At 32.8% G+C, this 21,119-nt stretch overlaps 1 protein-coding gene across 2 annotated transcripts in view; it reads left to right on the plus strand.

Moving 5' to 3' along the window:
* The window catches only part of LOC100884038 (zwei Ig domain protein zig-8), a 168,134-nt gene that overhangs the window by 132,199 nt on the left and 14,816 nt on the right, over positions 1-21,119 (plus strand). For both annotated transcript variants that reach the window (XM_003705637.3, XM_076540877.1), the window contains exons 3-4: positions 5,979-6,163; positions 6,867-7,080. In XM_003705637.3, the coding sequence (XP_003705685.1) occupies positions 5,979-6,163; positions 6,867-7,080 (399 nt within the window). The remainder of the gene's footprint in view (positions 1-5,978; positions 6,164-6,866; positions 7,081-21,119) is intronic.

Consider the following 21,119-nt stretch of genomic DNA (forward strand, 5'->3'; position numbering starts at 1 on the left):
ATAGATCGAAAATTGTGTGTATTGAAATCATCAATAATTTCAGTCTCTCTAAAATTATTTAGGTTCAATTGCAATCGTGTGATTTTTTATATGAATTGCAGTCTTGAGTGTCTTTTTTGAATGACAGTAGGCAACGACTTGAAAATTGTTATATTAATTAATTTTCAATGTCCATGTTTTAGAAGAGTAAATGTAAAATTTGATTTATTATGCAAAATTTTCATACGTTATATTTTATGTGTCTGTATTTAATTATAAGTTACTAGCTGCGGTAAAAATAATTAATTAATCTAATTAAAAAATCATGAAAGCAAGGTTTTGTGTAAGTGAAATAAAACACCCCTGCAAATTATAAATTCGTAAATTAAAATTGTAAAAAGGACGTATTTCTTTTTTAAAAAATACTCTAAAATAAAATAATGTAATTTTAAAACTATAATATTTTCCAAATTAACCACATAAAATAAAAATGACAATTTTATGAAAAAAGCAATGACATAGTGTCTCCATTTTTGAACACACATGTTCAACTTTATAGTTAAATTAACACTGTCAAAGATCATTAATATTACTTTAAATAAATATTTACCGAATGCATACTATGATTACAATTTTTAATCACAAAAATATATTGAACTCTATATAAAATTTAAACTCAGCATAGGTCATCCACTTTTACAATGGCGGTTAAAACCAATTTTAACACGCTTGCATGTTTACTGTGTTTGTTATATCTTCCTAAATTGTAGATTGTTCCAAATACGTCTACAAATCCTGCAACACTATATTTGACTATCTACTTTTACTCAGCTCACCTTTGAATTCCAAATTAGATTGACATATGGCGACTGAAGTGGCCATTGCTTTAATTTTAGCTCGCCATTTTCTTGCAACTGCCTCAGATAGGTTCTACATATTCTAGCAATATGAATCACTGTTTTATATAAACGTTGTTGTTGCTGAGTCACGTGACATACTATAATAATATTTACAAGATAATTCAAATTTATCCAAAGTATTTATTTCTAATTTATTTCGTTTGTTATATTCGTTTATTCCATAAATAATGTATGAAATTTTATAAAATTAACAAACTACAAAAAATCCTATTACCTAATTTCGTATAGAAATAACCATAGGTATATGTCTGACATAATAAAACATGTTACTTGAAAGTAAATCAAATTTTCTAACCTCAAACTCTGATAAGTATTTTTAAATCACTCTTAATAATATTCCTATTACATGTTGCAATTTTAAGACCATTAAGCAATGTAAATAATGCTTTTATCGTAGTTAAACTATTACTATTAACAATTTCATAAGAGCAATTTTTTATAATGACCAACCTTTATTTTTTGTGTACGAAATCTTTGTGAAAGCCTTCTATCAAGTCTTCTATCTCATTCTTAAACCAAAGAAGTAATACTGATATATGTTAACAATAATGCACATTTCTATTTAATTATTATTACCAATAATTTAAAAATTCGTAATAAATAACATAGTAAATTACACAGCTGAATCTGCAAAGTATAACCAGAATATAAACTGCTTCACGAATGAACAGCTAATCTTGATGTAAATCGAACCAAGGCATATTTTAATAGCTTAAACAAAGCGCCTTAGTGATTTATATCGCGGAAAATAGTGTTGTTAACAAATGACGTCGCGGCTGATAAATCAACGATCGTGGAATGATTCATGGAATGAGAGTGCAATTTACTTGAACGTTGTGCTCGCGTTTTTCGTGTTTTCCCTATACAAACCTGACACGTCCGTGAGAATCCTATTACAAGGTCGTCGTGCAAGATGGATGTCCTCAGCTTAGAGGAAAATCTTAGCGAAAATTGTAGCTTTAAGGGAATTAGAATCGGGGTTGTATTTTATTCCTGTTTTGTACAATGTCCCGGTACATTTCGACTATCTTCCTTTCATTAAGAAGATATAATCAGTGAACAAGGGGAAGCTCGTGCCGCGATTTATGGATGTTTCGTTCAAACAAAATTGCAACGAATGCATTCTATAAAAGGAAATCTCAGGAAAAATATCTTTCGTTTTGGTACAGAAGGTTTCCTAATTTAGATCAGATCCTAAACTTTATATTATCGTATTGTCTTAGAAATGATCCCTTAATACGGGGTTGTAACTTCTGTTAGCGAAAACTGAACACTATAATAAATAACCACAGCGTAACAAATGTTTAAAGTCGTTTTATGAAATTTTACCTTCCATTTATATTAGCTGTAACTTTTGACTGGTAGATAAATTTTGAGTTGTTGAGGATGTAATCTTTTGTGGGAGATCATTGATGCTGCCATAACATTTATCTAACATATGTTCTAGTTTTTATTTATTACCTTTAAATATTAAAATAAGGTTAGATTTTTAAGAAAAGTCATAGCAAGGCTGCCATCATAATTATTTCATACTTGCTCTAGTCTTTGTTTAAAAGATTAAAATATTATTACATTATATTATTAAAATAAGGTTAGTTTTTTAAAAAATGTCATATTGAGACTATAATAGTATTTGACTGATATTTGCACTAATTTTTGTTTATTACAACTTGAAGTTAAAATGGGGTTAATTTTGTTTAATTCACCTAATGATTCTTAAATGAAAATAATGTGACATTTTCTTTTCTCTATAAAGAAAAATATTATATCATACAAAATATCAGAAATAGAACTATAGAAATATAAATTGATTTTATTTTATTCTCAATTTTATTCTCCTTATTTGATTCTAAATATTTACCCAATTAAACTGATTTATTTCGTAAATGACATTAAACTGATTTATTTCTTAAATGACATTAAATTGATTTATTTCTTAAATGACATTAAACTGATTTATTTCTGTGATGACATGAAACTGATTTATTTCTTAAATGACGTGAAACTGATTTATTTCTTAAATGGCATGAAACTGATTTACTTCTATTAGTGACAGTTAATCAGTTGATCGACATGCATATTTTCGTGTTAACACTTTTCCTCAGTTGTGCAGCAATAAATAATGAAAAATGAATGAACCTACAGGCATTAATATGTTAATTGCTAGAGTGAAAATGAACACTTGCAGTAAGGCACATTAAAACATTAATTATTAATCCTCGTACGGTGAGGTCGGGTTAATCATGACCTAGATCTATAGAACGCACACAACAGTGCTTCGATTAAAATTACGCATTTAAATTTCGAAATGATAGATATTCATATATTCGAAAAATTATGTTTGAAGAAATAGTGCAGTGGTGCCTATAAATGCAAATGCACCCTTAGAGCTATTTGCGCCAGCTGCAAATTATTAATCCTTCATTGCGCTGGATTGCGATTGTGCTGCATAAGCGTTGTATATTATGCAACTTTTATGTTTTGATGTACTGATAAATTGACTGTGTTTATTACTGTTGGAATTGTTAGAATCATCTTTTCTCTTTGATGATTTTTTGTTTTAAATTGTGTTTACAATTTTATATTTTTTCTTTGAAAAGACAAAATTAAGAAAATCTGTATTTCTGGTATTATTTATTACCACTTCTGAAAGTAGAAAAATATATATTTTTGCAAGCTTGAATGAATCACACAAAAAAGAATTAGTGGGGGTGTGAGAATTCAGATGATAAGTTAATTTATCTTGATAAATTGACAAATGTTAATCCATAAATGTAAATCTACAAATTAATAAATGATAAGTTAAATAATCTTGATAAATTAAAAAGTGATATGTTAATTTATACTTCTCACATTAATAATTCATAAATTGATTCATCTTCACAAATTAAAAAATGATAAGTTAATTCGACTCCACAAATTAATAATTGATAAGTTAATTAATCTTGATAAATTAAAAAGTGATATGTTAATTTATACTTCTCACATTAATAATTCATAAGTTGATTCATCTTCACAAATTAAAAAATGATAAGTTAATTCATCTTACAAATTAATAATTGATAAGTTAATTAATCTTGATAAATTAAAAAATGATATGTTAATTTATACTTCTCACATTAATAATTCATAGGTTGATTCATCTTCACAAATTAAAAAATAGTAAATTAATTTATCTTTACAAGTTAATAAACAAATGCATAACACAAAATAAATATCTTACTAAATCAACCCTATTACAAATAGATCTTCATAAAAATAATCTACAAAAATTTGTATAACAATTTTTACATTACATTCTCATGAAAATTTTTATCTTTACGATAAAACAAAAGATTACCACAAAAATACCAAAAACAGTATAATTAAATAAAATATTCATTCCAACAGTGCTCTAAAGGCTCCATTTATTATTCCTGCAAGCTCAGCGGTAAATTCAGATTAAAAAAAAAGTTGCAGTGTTTAAGCGGTAATCGCTTGGATTCAGTGGTGAAAAAAATTTCTGAAAGGTTCCTCTACAGTTGCCCGCTCAACTCTGTAACGTTTGAAGCGAGTATTTTTGATAGTTTTTTTTTAAACTCCCAAATTCACGCGTTAATAAACCTTTTTAGTCGAAAATGTTTCCGCGATATACGAAAGCTGTAGACCGAAAATATTCCTTGGTAGAGCATGTGCTGAACTAACAGTTTTCTGTATGTACGGTGTTATACTTCGAAAAATATTCAACAGATTTAACAAATGTTTTACTGGGTTTTAGAGTGGTGTACATAAATGAATATGCATTTTTAGGGAGAACAATATGGGAGTAGAAATTTTATATTTTATTGGAATGGTTGTTCAGAGGTGTAAGAAGATTGAATTAAAGTCAAAAGTACATAATATGATTTTAATTTAATAATTAATTTTTCAAGTTAGAATTATTAAATTCTTCAAATTCTTCAAATTTCTAAATTTTCAATTTTCAGAATTTCCAAATTCCCCAATTTCCAAATTTTAGAATTTCCAAATCTCCCACTTTTCAAATTTTAGAATTTCCAAATCTCCCACTTTTCAAATTTTAGAATTTCCAAATCTCCCAATTTCCAAATTTTAGAATTTCCAATCCCCCAATTTCCAAATTTTAGAATTTCCAAATCTCCCAATTTTCAAATTTTAGAATTTCCAAATCTCCCACTTTTCAAATTTTAGAATTTCCAATCCCCCAATTTCCAAATTTTAGAATTTCCAAATCTCCTAATTTCCAAATTTTAGAATTTCCAATCCCCCAATTTTCAAATTTTAGAATTTCCAATCCCCAATTTTCAAATTTTAGAATTTCCAAATCTCCCACTTTTCAAATTTTAGAATTTCCAATCCCCCAATTTCCAAATCTCCTAATTTCCAAATTTTAGAATTTCCAATCCCCCAATTTCCAAATCTCCTAATTTCCAAATTTTAGAATTTCCAATCCCCCAATTTCCAAATCTCCTAATTTCCAAATTTTAGAATTTCCAATCCCCCAATTTCCAAATCTCCTAATTTCCAAATTTTAGAATTTCCAAATCCCCCAATTTCCAAATTTTAGAATTTTCAAATCCCCCAATTTTCAAATTTCCAATTTCCCCAATTTTCAAATTTCCAAATTCCCCAATTTTCATATTTCCAATTTCTCCAATTTTCCAAATTCCTAAACTTTCCAATCCCAAGTTTAAAAATTCCAAAATTTCTTAAACCTTATCCTCAAATTTTCAACTTCCTAAATTCAAAAATCCTAAACTATCCTAAGCCTTGACATCCCCAAATTTTCCAAAATCCAAAAGTAGAAAAATCTCTAACCCTATGAATTTGAAATTTCTACACATATCCACACCTCATCCGAAACTTATTAATCTCGTTAATATCAGTGACATTAATTCCCATAAAATTACCACTATCAATAGAAAATGTTGGCAGTAAAGTAAATTGACAAGGTAAAAACTATTTTGTATGCAGAATTGTACTTTCACAGTTTCAATCAAAATAGATTGAAACGTTATTGCTACTATTCAATATGTATTAGCATAATGAGATGTTCATTACGCATTCATGGATTTGTTGCAGAGGAAATAATTGCCAATCTGCCACCCCTTCGTATTCCTCGATTGAGACATCATCGAGTAACGGACTGGGATCCTTATTTCGAGAATGCAGAAGGTCAGGGTATTAATGGATCCCAAAATGTCGCGTTACATCTTGGTGCCACGGCTCTTCTCGATTGTCGTGTTGCGATGTTGTCTGGGAAACAGGTATTTATAATTGATATTAGACATAAATTAGACAGAAATATTACAAATTGCTTAAATTAAAATTTAAACATAAATTATGAAGAGATATTATAAATTACTTAAATTAGAAATGAGACATGAATTAGAAAAGTGAAGAAATTTTTAATAACACAGAAGTTAGCTCTGTATGGATATTTAAGTCTCAATCAAACATGTGACAGTCAGAAAGTCAGTCAGTGCTAAATAGCTTAACCTTTTGCTAAATCTTTCAGTTGAAAAACTTGATGAATACTTTGAACGTTATTATTTCTCGCTTATCAATTGTTGCTATTATATTTTTCACTATGTTTATACAGCACATACATAAATTTACACTTAAAATGCTAACTTCAAATTGTAACAATACCTCTTTAATTAAATTATTACCCTTGTATAGTAATTGTGTTGAGTAATTACGACCCTTCGAGTGCAAAGGGTTTACTAATATATCCACACGAAACCTCAACACGCTACCCTAATCAAAAATTTTTACTGACATCCCATAAATTATTCAAAGGACTCGAAGCTCAACCCAAATGCGTCAACTGACATACTCTTCTAAACGCGTAACATAGAACATATTTAACGTCCCTTGATACACCTTCATTTAACTGGCTGTATTTTAACCACACACGTTGTTACAGTATCATGTACACAATTGTAGAACCCTGTGTCATAATTGTAGGTCATGTGGTTACGCCGCAACGCGGACTGGGCATCCCTTTTAACTCTGGGTAACACTACTCACATTTCCAATCCCAGGTACAGCGTTAGCTTTCAATATCCAAATAATTGGAGGCTGGCGATTGCTGGGGTAAGAAAAGAGGATCGTGGATTGTACGTCTGTCAAGTGAACACGCATCCCCCGAGAATGCTCATCACGAACGTCACCGTTTTAGGTAATATTTTATGTCTTAATCGACAACTTGTCGCTTGTAGTGGAAATTTTTTAGTATCGCCTTTTTTCTCATTTTTAGTTAGGGTACATCTTATAGTATCGCAGAGTAATTACAAATACGATTAAATATAATTGCAATTTTCAACTTGGAAAGTTTGCAAATTTTGGGAAGATTGCATTTACTCATTTTTAGAAAATTGCAATTACAAATGTAGAAAGTTAGCAATGTGGAAAATGGCAAATATTAATTTAGGAAAATAGCAATTATTGATTTCCGGAAAATTGCAATTATTGATTTGGCAAAGTTCCATTTGTTACATTGAGCAAATTGGAAATATCAATTTAGAAAAATTTTATTTCTCAATTCCGAGAAATTTCAATCAACTTAGGAAAATTGCAATTATTATGAGAGGAAAATTACAATTATCAATTTAGAAAGATTGCTATCATTAATTTTGAATACTTTCATTTACCAGTTTCAGAAAATTGTAATTATTAATCTGCAAAAATTGTAGTTACCAATGCAGACATATTGCAATTATCAATTTGGGAAAATTGCAATTATCAATTGAGTAGAATTGCAATTATCAATTCAGTAAAATTGCAATTATCAATTCACTAAAATTGCAATTATCAGTTCAGTAAAATTGCAATCATCACTTTGAGCCAATCACAGCTCTCAATTTAAAAGAGTTACAGTACTTAATTTGCAAAACTTGCAATTATCAGTTTAATAAAATTGTAATCACCTAAAATTAGGTTCTACGTCAACAGTATAATTAAGAAATCAATTTTAATTTCTGATTATACGTAATGGAATTGATAATTAAATCATTCTTAATCAAAAGAAAGTTCGGTTAACGAAAATCAATAATTAATCACAGAATCTCCCGAATAAATTAAACTTTTAATCTTTAATTTGATAATTTTGAATTAAAGTTTGAATTGGTGGACTCCAATTTTCAGTGAGGAAATTATTGAATTTGACAACTGCCATTTAACTTTTAATTAAATGAAACTGGATCATGAAATAAACGTTAATTGTTAATTGGCACGAGATCAAATTAAAAATCATGAGTGCGAAAATTGACACAGCATGATGTGAATTATTAAAGATTTTATATTTTATTTTTTATATTTTTGTTATATTTTTTTTAATTTTATTTTTTATATCTTATTTTGTTAATTAGTAGAGTAACCTTAAGAGTAAATATCGGGAACTATTACTTATCGATTAAATGAAGCTTTATGGCTTTATAGAGTAATCCAAGACAAGAATTACGACATGCTTTATTCATGCTCGATCGATTTTTAAAGGTGTAAAATTCAATCTTAAAGTCAAATGAGCACTTCCACATTTCTGTTTAACCTAATTCATCAAATAGAAGAAACAGTAAAAGCTGTTCCCAATCAAGCCCCGTAATATGAATTATTATAATTGAGTTCCCTAAATTGTAAGATTCAATTTTCACAAAAATAGATTTTATGCCAAGAGTCACTCAAACTTTTATTTTTATATCATTGAGTATTTATTATTGAAAAAATTCCCTAATTAAAAAAATAGAAATTAGAAATATTTATGCGGACTTTATCAAACCCTGTAAAAACAGCCATTCAACAATTACAAATTATCTAACACATCAATTCCACAATCAATGATTCAATTAAATTAAATTAAATTAAATTAATTAAAAATTCTTTTAAAAGTTCTTAAATTAAAAAACATTTTAAGCACATCCCGAACTTCATTAATTAATATCTTATAATTATTAAATTAAGTTGAAAGAATATATTCGAGTTATATTTTTATGGAAACATAAACTGCATCATCTTTAAATGAAGATGAATGTTTGATGAAAATTGTATTCAAGCTACTGTTACTGTATTAAAACCTAGCGAGAACAATATATTAACAAGAAGGCAAACTTTGCGGTGAAATATTACATAGAGTAAATAGTGTTTTAAGGGTTCTGTTATTGATTACAATTCTCACGGCAGCGTTATCTGGCATTCAGTTTGCAGAAAGTAGTTCTGTTTAACGAATCACTTGTTATTGAACTTGATGCACTTTGGTACACTTGTCTCAGGAGTAAATAGCAAGCTAGCAAAGTTTCTGGTGCCGCTAGTTTGTTAATTAGTCCAACTTTTCGGGAGGAAGACATCTATAATATTCACTCGGTGTTCATTCAAACTTTTACTTCATTATTTATCTACCGTTTTTGTGTGAAGTAACGTGCTTTATTATCTTTTTTATTTGTATAAAAAATTTATACCACGGTATGAAATATTACCGTATAAATTTTGCATTGGTATATAAATTTTAAATGTACTATTCGTATTTATTAAAAAATTCATAACAAATAAATGTGTAATTTAATTCACATGAATTTAACCTCCCACGCAGCTGAACTTTATGCGGTTTCTCTATACGAGTTCGACGCGAATTATGCGTACAGCACTACAATGTGTAACAATGTTCTCTACGCGAGTACATTAGAATGAAGTTTTTCATGATTCAATTATAATTTTTCCCAAAGATGCTTTAACTTTGATAATTTATTTTTTTAGAAAATTCACAAAATATGTAATTTACAAATGTTTCCAATATCGTGTATCAGTGCAAAGAGGTGCTCCACGGTGCCTAAACTACTTGGTACCTTTTATTTACATGTAATGCACTTTTGTGGGATTTGTTAATACTCTTATAAAACGTGGGGAAGGCAAAAAAGTGCGAATCAAAACATATGAAACGATCATTCAATAGAAACGGTGAGCGAGAGAGCCAGTAGAGTGAGCCACTATAGTGGCGCTATGTAATGGCATATTTTCCCGCCATTTTCAGCGCCGCAGTTTCTTGATCTACCTCGTCCATTAGTTTCCCCATTTTCTCATTTTTCCACATATTCGCATATTCTCCTCAAATGCTTCCCAGCTTCTTCCCCTTAATCACACATTTCGCATTTCTGGTCTTCATATATCCATCACTTGGAATCCAACAATTATCTTCATTTTAATTGTATTTCCTTAATAAAATCTCACATATACATATTTTGAAATGTAATATCACTTTTCAGATTGTTCCTCACAAATAATCTGGGTGTTACTTTCGTCATTTACGAAAATGACGTTTTTAAATGGTGGTAGAAGAAGAAAATTTATATCGACATTCATCAAACTGCATATTGTACATATATTATCTACATGATAACCTATGTTACATTTTCGAATTGCTTATATGAATTCTAATAAAAACATGAAACAAAGGATTGCAATAAAAATATATTATTTATGTACAAGTCACTCTAAACATTCAACACATTCACAATTCCAGGAATTAAAATCATTAAATACTTATTAAGTAATAATTTTTCAAATTCTTGAAATATCGACTCTTATGTCATCAAATTTACAAGTTTACAAATTACCCGATTTCCAAACTTCCAAATCTCTGGCCCTTAGATTTTCAAATTCCTAAGTTCAAAATTCACTAATTCACAAGTTTCCAATTTCAAAATTCCAAGTATCCAAATTCCAAATTCCAAATTTCCAAATTTCTATATTACCAATTCCCAAATCCCCAATTTCTAAATTCCCAATTCCAGAATCCCTAATACTCACATTCCCAAATCTTCATAGTCTCAAATTCCCATATCCCCAAATCTTCACACTCCCTAATTCTCATATTCGCAAATCCTCACATACTCGAATCCACACATTCCCAAATCCCCAAACTCCCAAATCTCCAAATCCCCAATTCCCAAATCCCCAATTCCTAAATCCCCAATTCCTAAATTCTCGAATTCCTAAATTTCCAAATTCCCAAATCCCCAAATTCTTAAAACCCCAAATCTCCAAATCCCCAATTCCCAAATCCCCAATTCTCAAATCCCCAATTCCCAAATCTCCAATTCCCAAATCCCCAATTTCCAAATCCCCAATTCCCAAATCCCCAATTCCTAAATCCCCAATTCCTAAATTTCCGAATTCCTAAATTTCCAAATTCCCAAATCCCCAAATTCTCAAAGCCCCGTATTCTCAAATCCCCAAATTCTCAAATCTCTAATTCCCAAATCCCCAAATTCCTAAATCCCCAAATTTCTAAATCCCCAAATTCTCAAATACCCAAATTCTCAAATCCCCAAATCCCCAAATTCCCAAATCCCCAAATTCCCAAATCCCAATTCTCCAATTCCCACATCCCCAATTCCCAAAGTTGTATAATAACAAAACACTCACATATTTCAACACCATGAAACTAAATTACTCGCAATGATAATACTTCATAACATTAATATATCTATACGTCACATCACTCATGCACAATAATAAAACATACACATATTTAACCCGCACGACCATAAATTACTGAAACCATTCCAAAACGTTTCCACCCCCAACGAAATAACCCGGAGAACCCAACAAGCGTTAGCGAATAATAAAAGCCAGCGTGTGACGCGTTAAAAATGGTTGACAGTTTTGTACTCGGATATGAATTAAGGCATTGTTCAAAATTTAGCATAGAGTGTTTGCTATCAGAAAGCTAATCAACTTCTCGTACACGCGGTAGCAGTTCTAAACGACAGTTGTACCAAAAGTTTAACGTGCTGCCAGTTCAGATTTTCAGGAAGGTTGTGCCTCGAGCAAGTTGAAGCGGAGAAACGGAAACGCTGCAAGAGCAGGGGGTGCGCGTTAATTTTATACCGCTTTGGGACGTATTTATACAAGAATTTGCAATTGGACGCAGTACGAGATTGCCCGGTTCCTTTATTTTCCCCTTCGACGATATAATAAGGGAGAAACTCCGGCAAATGGCCACTTCAGACACGTTCTGTCCGAATATTTCTCAAATCAAATGCTGGAACTCCTGGGGCTCAATAATGCGCTGTTCTTTCTTGTTCGATATTTCATGATTTTCTGCCCTTTGAAGATTTTATTGTAGCGTGAGGAAATATATTACGGAATTTGTGTTAAATTAATTTTGATGGCAATTTGAACAATTTTATATTTTTTATTATTTCTGAATTCTTATTATTTTTTATCATTTCTGAATTTTTATTATTTTTTATCGTTTATAAATTTTTATTACATTCGAGCAAGTTTCTTGTTATTTTTGAATTGTCTAAATTCTTCAAATTATAATCCCAGTTTATGTTTGTAAATAGTTTATGTGAATGAAATGTTTGGGAAAGTATTTTTCATTGGAATGCATGTAAAACTATTTTTAAATAGTGTTCATTTGTAAAATTATTTTCCATTTGAATGCAGAGTTGGGAAAATTATTGTTCACTCGAATGCAAAATTTGTAAAACTATTTTTCATTCTAATGCAAAATTTTTGAAATATTTTTCATTTGAATGTAAAATTTGTAAAACTACTTTCCTCTCGAGTGCATATTTTATAAAAGTAGTTCTCTTTCGAATTTAAAATTTGTAAAATTATTTTTCACTCAAATGCAAAATTTGTGAAATTGTTCTTCTTCGTAGTGCCTGATTTCTTGCATAATTCATTAAAGCGATTTATCGGAAGTATAATTTAACGAAAATTTGATATAATTGTGTAATAATTCATAAATCGTGTCCAGTCAAAATTATTAAATATTATTTTCCTTAAATTTATTGAAAATTGCAAAAGAATCACTTCATTTATAAATGCCTATAATAAATCAGATTTGTATAAAGTCATGGTGCAATAGGTTATGTTATTTTTTTACATTAAGTGAGGTTATGTTTGATAATATGTTACCTTAAAATAGTAATATGACTCATATACAACATAAAGATTATATGAAAATAAAAATCACAAGATTCTATATAAAAATTGACTTGTTTCTTTTTTAATAAAAATATTAAAATAATGTTTGCTACAAGAAAATTCATAATATACTGCATAACACTGCAATAGATTACGGTGGTTAGGTTAGGTTAAAAGTAAAAATCATAACATTCTGTACAAAAATTGATTTGTTTCTTTTTAATAAAAATATTAAAATAACATTCTTAATATCGGTATTAAAGTAATGTTCTTAATATTACTATTAAAATAATATTCTTAATAAGTATATTCATAGTGCACTCTGTAACAATGCAACGAATTAGGTTAATTAGGTTACGACATTAGCATAATACCCATAAAAACTGCCATGCTTCTTTTTTACAAGAACATTCTTGATACAAAAATTCAGTAAACTAAAAGCGTATCTAGAAAGAACTTCTGACAAATTGTGAACAATTGTTTTTCTGTGAATTGTATTTAGTAAACAGTTTTTTTAGTTAAACTAAATTTCAAAGAACTGTTCTTCACTGAATTGCTTCGATAAATTGTTCCGGGTAATTGCTGTTTGCTGAATTTTCCGCGCATTCAACAACCTAACAGTAAACAACCTACTTAAACTAATAGCAAAAGCAATTTACCGATATGTTTCTCTTTTTTGTGGTGACATAATAAATGAACATTCAACAAATTGCTTTTATTGTTCTTCTGTGTTATTAATTTAAGTTTATCTCTCAAGTTTTAAACTTTACTGTATTTTTGGTACAATTAGTTTTTGTTCTAAAATACTGTTTTTAAAAAATAATCAATTACTGTTAATAAATAAAACGTACATGAATTGTTGCAAGGTTTTAGTTAAAGAAAAATTTTTGAACTCTTTCAAGAAATGTAAATTAGTATTATAAGTAAATATTTCTTTGTTTGCATACTTCTTTTAATGTTGTAAAATGTTCCAACCCTCAGAAGTCATCGCATGAGTAATAAAATAATATACATATAACACATATATAAATAATACATAATATAATTTAATAAATGTAACAATAATAAACATAGAAACAGTAATTTTTACAAGCTCGGTATTACAAATAAGTATTCAAAAAATAAAGTAAAAATTACCAAACTAAAAATTATAACCCAAAACGACTAAGGACCTCAACTAAAAAAACTTCTCATACCAAAACAGCTTTCATAAGCTGAAATTTTTTATAGCAATATAGAGCTAATTTATAAGAATATTGATAAAGCAGCATCGAAGAAGATTGAACGATAAAAAGTGATTAATTGTACGCACGCGGCTTTTTCCGCCGCCATTTAATAAAGACCTTCTTTGTGACCGAATTATCGGTTCTCCCTTTCTCCATCAGAAAATGCTCGATCGAGGCGTATCGGGGTTGCATTTAGATGTTCCAACACAACCGGAACTCTCTTCCATTGAACCGGTTGTCTGCTTCAAATTGCTATTTTCCCTTCGCGACTGAGTTTACAGATCGCCCTCCCTACGAAACTTTCAGCGGACACTCGAGATGGCCTATTTTAAATTCTCGTTAACGTCAGACCGGGTTGATCTTTAATTCACCGGGCATCACTTGGATCCTGGAAAAATTGTTATTCTGTCGGTTAATAGGAGAATCGAGACGAGAATGGGAACTTAACGAGACGGGCTGCTGTTTATAAAACACGAGACCGTCTTTATTTTGGCTCATTAATTTGATTTGTGTACTTCCGATATTTATGCAAATATGCAGCTCTGTTTGATTATATTCTACTGAGAGGTACAATTTATTTGTGTATTGATATTACAGATACATAGATTTGTGTTATGTATTGATATCAATAATATGTATGGGTGTGTTATGTAATAATATCAATGATATGTATATGTGTTTTGTTATAACACATGTTATAACACATATGTGTATTAATATCAACGATATGTATATGTGTTTTGTTATAACACATGTTATAACATATATGTGTATTATTATCAACGATATGTATATGTGTTTTGTTATAACACATGTTATAACACATATGTGTATTAATATCAACGACATATGTGCTGTTATGCATATATGCATACATATGTTGATATCAACTATAAACATGTATTTTGTTACGTATTAAAATTCTACAATATAAGTAATATCAAATACGTGTAAATACGATAAGTACACATATGATGTCTGCTCGGTAACCGCCCGCTGCAGGGGCTATGGAGGCGGACATTTATCGAGCAGCCAATAACACATACGCTCTTTCCGACGCTCTATTCACTTTTTCAATTGTTGCTACTATTTATAGTGGACTATTTTGGTCTCTTCAATCATTTTGATTAGTTTGACTGATATGGGAATTGTTTACTTATAAAAATGATATGATATACACAGGATTAGAAGAGTGTTAACATAGTTCTTTTGAAAGTAGGTACTTTTTGAAGGTTTCAAGGTTAGATTCATATTTTTAAATGAAACATCAGTTTCTTGTTGCTTTCTGAATCATTTTCGTTAATTTTACAGATATGTACATTTATTTATAAAAATGCTGCGATACGCAAAGAATCAAAACATAATAGTCTTCTTGAAAGCTTGTAGGTTCACTATTTTTAAATGAAACTATTCTCATTGTTTTTATATTTACAGCGGTTGAAGAAGCATTGTACGTAAACATACAATAGAAACAAAAGCAAAACTCATTTTGTAAAAGAAATTTTACTGGTACATTATGACCCATTTACTTTTCTTAAACATCGTAAAATACCGATTTTTCCGCGCACGAAAAAGTGTTAACAGTTGAAACTGACCAGTTATCGATCAACCAATTTGAAATTTAATTTAACGATAACATCCTCGTTTTCTTATAAAGCGGTAGGACAAACGGATATAGGTTTTCCACTCGATGAAACGTGCTTCAGATTTCCCTTCCGCGTTTTCCGTCTGCGTGAAAAGCTGAACAATACATAGAAAATACACCATAAAGGCAATCCATACGTTTCACTCTGTACCAATCGTCGCATAAATCCTATGAAGATGCAGACACAAACGGATTCACTTGCCACGAAACAGCGAAACGAGGGAACGGAATCGGCTTATGCGACAGATTTATGAAACTTTCTCAACTTCGTCACTTGCATTCGGTACGTGTTCTCTGCTTAGACTGAACAAATCAAATACGTAGTTGTGTGGGAAATTTCGGGTACAAAGCATCTGTTTAACTGAGTTTATGGCTCGCAGGTATTCAATCAAACAACTTAGGTTAAATTTTATAAACGTGCTGATTAGAGCGAAAGACACCTCTGATTTTATTTGACATATTTAATTGCGTTTTGGGAGGTATTGGTAGTTTTGATTGAAATATGAAAATTTGAAAGTTGTGGCGAGAAGTATTATTATGAATTGGAGAGTGAATTGACAAATTTGCGAATTTCCAAAATTCCAAATTTCTAAATTTTCAAATTTTCAAATTTTCAAATTTTCAAATTTCTAAATTTCTAAATTACCAAATTTCCAATTTTCAAAATTTTCAAAATTCCAAATTTCCAAAATTCCAAATTTCCAAAATTCCAAAATTCCAAACTTCCAAATTTCCAAATTTCCAAAATTCCAAAATTCCAAAATTCCAAATTTCCAAAATTCCAAAATTCCAAATTTCCAAATTTTCAAAATTCCAGAATTTCAAATTTGCAAATTTCCAAAATTCCAAAATTCCAAATTTCCAAATTTCCAAATTTCCAAATTTCCAAAATTCCAAATTTCCAAAATTCCAAATTTCCAAAATTCCAAATTTCCAAAATTCCAAATTTCCAAAATTCCAAATTTCCAAAATTCCAAATTTCCAAAATTCCAAATTTCCAAAATTCCAAATTTCCAAAATTCCAAATTTCCAAAATTCCAAATTTCCAAAATTCCAAATTTCCAAAATTCCAAATTTCTAAAATTCCAAATTTCCAAAATTCCAAATTTCCAAATTTCCAAAATTCCAAAATTTCAAATTTGCAAATTTCTAAATCCTCTAATTCTCAAATCCCCAAATCCACAAATCCCCAAATCCCCAAATCCCCAAATCCCCAAATCCCCAAATCTCCAAATCCCCAAATCTCCAAATCCCCAAATCTCCAAATCCCCAAATCCCCAAATCCCTAAATCCCCAAATCCCCAAATTTCGGAGCATCCAAACTCCCACCCATTCAAATATCCACTTTTCTAAATTTCCCCATTCCCAAATTTCCAAATCCCCATAAGTAAAAAATCAACCACTATGAAACCCTTACACCTTCCATATTTTCCCCCAGAGAAGCTGTTGTACCTTCAATATATCTTCTCTAGGGAAGGCAACTTTGCCTCCTACCGCAGCAACACCATCACATTCCTTTGGTGATCATAACGACATTACTATTACATCTCAGTAACAGTTGTCGGTCGTTTCGTGAGAGGACGATACGGAAGTTCCGTTTAATCCAGTTAAAAGTAGCAGAACTTTTCAGCGAGCTACCGAACGGAAAGTCCTCGTTTCGTCGGACTTGATGGAATCTTAAGCCCGACACAGTATTTTCATCCTCCACGTTCATTTGGCCACTTCCTCCTCGCTGTCCTTTTCTCCTCTTCTTCAGCCAAGTGGTCCTTCCTTTTCGTTCCTTTGTTCCATCACTATTCTTTCTCTATTTCATTCGTAGCTATCGGCAGCCGGAAAGTATTCCTTTAATTAGAAGATGGCCGTCCTCGGTTTTTCGAGCCACCGCTTCGACCTGGCCAAGATTCGAAGTTATTCGGTCACTTATGAGCCGGATAATAAAAGCTTAATTGAGAAGCTTGGAGGAGGGGAAAGGGCGCAACGGGAACTCGAGTGTATTTGTCGGGCAGTTTTGTTGAAAGCCGGGTCAATACATTGGATCGAGGCCTCCTTTGTATCGGACCACCAGGGATTTCACGTGTTTCCGCGTGCTCGTTAGGCGGAATTAAATTCGTAAAGCTGAAGCATTATCGACACCGTCGGTACCTGCCTTTCATTCGAATACGGAATGAACAAGGTCTAGCACAGAGGATTTTTCATCAACTGCACCGATTTTTGGATACCAACTTCGCTCACTTTTTAAGTTTCATTTGCAATGGCGACGTAACACGAGATCTGCACAGAAGATTGAGATCTGAGAAAAAGATTGATCATTTCCTACTGTTTATTATTTTATTATTCTGTTAGTTTCATCATTTTTATTATTCTTGTCACTTTGCATGAAATATAAAATTAATTTGTAAAATCTTATTGTAATAAATAAACTTGAGTGATAAAATCTTCTGGGTTGTAATGCATAAAATTAATTTGTAAAATTTATCTGGTTGTGATGTACAAAATTAATTTATAATATTTTTCAGTTTATATGTTAAAGTCTGTCAGATACACAAATTTAATTTGTAAAATCTATCAAATTATGAATTACATTATTGTATAAAATCTATAAATTATGATATATTAAATGATTTAATAAAATCTACCACAGTATAATACATAAAATTAATTTACAAAATGTACCCCATCGCAATGCATAAAATTAATGTAGAGAATTTATCAGATTATGATATACAAAATTAATTTGTAAAATCTATTAAATTATGATATATAAAATTTATAAAAATATATGTAAAATTAATTTATAAAATCTTCCACAGTATAATACAAAAAACCAATATACAAAAGTCAGATTATGATACGCGAAATTAATTCAAAAAATCTGTCAAATCATGACAAAATTAATTAATAAAATCGATCGTTTGAACATTATATTATACCATTCATGAGTTTCAATTCGAAGTCATACATTATTCCTCAAGATCCAAAGCACGATGAAAAGCCAAAAATGTCGTTCTCCAAGGAACGCAGGTGATATGCAAAAATGTATGCTATCAAGCCCACCTTCGTCGCTTTAGCGATTTTTATCTCTGCATGAATAGAGGCTCTAAAGTGGCGCGCCTCACGAAATGCCGGAGGACCCTCCTATCTTTTTTTTTTTTTTTTTTTTTTTGTTTAAGGAAGACAGAAATCCAGTAACGGACACCTGGGAAGATAGCCCAGATAGTGTGAGACTCCCGCTTCCGGCGCCCCTAGAAGAGGGGCGGTTTCCACGGCCTACTCACTAAAACTGTCTCCCGCCCCCGCTACGCGGGGGTTGGCGGCAACCCGCCAGGCTTCCTTACCGGATGGGGCATAGTGTACCTGGTCTAGGCCATCGCTCGCAGTTGTGGAAGAAAGACTACCCCCCCCCCCCCCTCCCCACCCCCTCCCCCCCCTCGCGTGTGTTCCATGTGTGGAGACTGGATGCTCTCAACCAAAGGGTTTTGGCCCTAGGGGCTGCGTCAAGATCTAGGGGAGGCTCCCGGGCAAAATGCGCTGACCTCCAGCTGACCTTGTAACGCCCCCTCGGCACCGCCTCCCGGTGGGCTCGAACATACGGTAAAACCGCGACCTCCTCCACCATTTCCCACCTAAGTGCCGATCTGTAGTCTATTTTCTACTGCCTATCCCCTGCGTGTTGCCTGTCGCTCATATTTCGTTTCCGTATTTCCGCCCCCGCCCCCTCGGTCGTCGATTAATAGGTTGATATCTCCGCGCTTTACAATCTTTCCTTCCCTATGCCTAATTAACGCTATTTGTTTCTAATCTTGCCTCTGTTTCGCCCCCCCCCCCCCCCCCGCGCTGTTTCTTTCCTGCTCCCCTATTTGTTCATATACGATTCCCTGTGTGCGTCATCAATACTAATACCGTCGCTGTTAGACCTAATGAAGTAATAAAGTATGTAAATAACAGCAGATAGATAAATATGTAATAAGCCCTTTTGTTCCTACTTCGCCCCAGTCTTTCTCCACAACGCTACATGAGCCCATTGCTCTCGGTATTTATTTCTTTTCTCTCTTCCAGCACTTTCCCTCGGTTCTCAATCCGTCCCCTAATGGTGCTGTGACCAGGCTGACGTTCAAGTTCCTCGTTCCAGTACTTTCCGATCAAAAAGTCTGCCAAGCCTTCGGGTCGCTCATAGCGCTGCCCGCCATTGTTGCTGCTTTCATTTGTTGTCGCCGTTTAGGCGCCAGCCAAATTTCCTTATGTTTCCTCCTTCTTCTCTCCCGCCGATCCCCTCGGTCCCCATTGTCGCCCCCTAATGGTGCTATGACCAGGCTGACGACTGGGTTCCTTGTTGGATCAGCAGTTGATCGGAAGGGTGTTTGGTTCAATTTGACCTCTCTCCCTCCTCTCCCCCGCTCAGTCGGTCCCCGTTTTGTGCCCCCTAATGGTGCTATGACCAGGCTGACACCGGTTTCCTCCTTTGCAAGTTTGAGTAGTTCGATCGATCGTGTCTCATGTTTTCTCCTTCTTCTCTCCCGCCAATCCCACTCGGTCCCCATTGTCGCCCCCTAATGGTGCCATGACCAGGCTGACGACTGGGTTCCTTACTGGATCAGCAGTTGATCGGAAGGGTGTTTGGTTCAATTTGACCTCTCTCCCTCCTCTCCCCCGCTCAGTCGGTCCCCGTTTTGTGCCCCCTAATGGTGCTATGACCAGGCTGACACCGGTTTCCTCCTTTGCAAGTTTGAGTCGTTCGATCGACCATGTCTTGTTTTCTCCTTCTTCTCTCCCGCCGATCCCACTCGGTCCCCATTGTCGCCCCCTAATGGTGCTATGACCAGGCTGACGACTGGGTCCCTAATTGAATCAGCAGTTGATTAGAAGGATCCTCTGCTCAGTTTAATCTCTCTCCCTCCTCTCCCCCGCTCCGTTGGTCACCGTTTTGTGCCCCCTAATGGTGCTATGACCAGGCTGACACCGGTTTCCTCCTTTGCAGGTTTGAGTCGTTCGATCGATCGTGTCTTGTTTTCTCCTTCTTCTCTTCCGCCGATCCCACTTGGTCCCCATTGTCGCCCCCTAATGGTGCCATGACCAGGCTGACGACTGGGTTCCTTGCTGGATCAGCAGTTGATCGGAAGGGTGTTTGGTTCAATTTGACCTCTCTCCCTCCTCTCCCCCGCTCAGTCGGTCACCGTTTTGTGCCCCCTAATGGTGCTATGACCAGGCTGACACCGGTTTCCTCCCTTGCGGGTTTGAGTCGTTTGATCGGTCGTTTCTATTTTTGTTTCGCCGCTTCTTCTGCTCCTGCTCTTCCTCTTCTCCTTCTCGCTGTCCTCTTGCTTCTTTCCCTCCTCTTGCCGTTACCTCTTCTCCCTCTCGCTGTCCTCTTACTTCTTCCCCTCCTCTTGCCGTTTGAAAAGCGCGCCGTGCCTCCGCCGT

Source organism: Megachile rotundata, chromosome 2, assembly GCF_050947335.1.
Source record: "Megachile rotundata isolate GNS110a chromosome 2, iyMegRotu1, whole genome shotgun sequence".
NCBI lineage: Eukaryota > Metazoa > Arthropoda > Insecta > Hymenoptera > Megachilidae > Megachile > Megachile rotundata.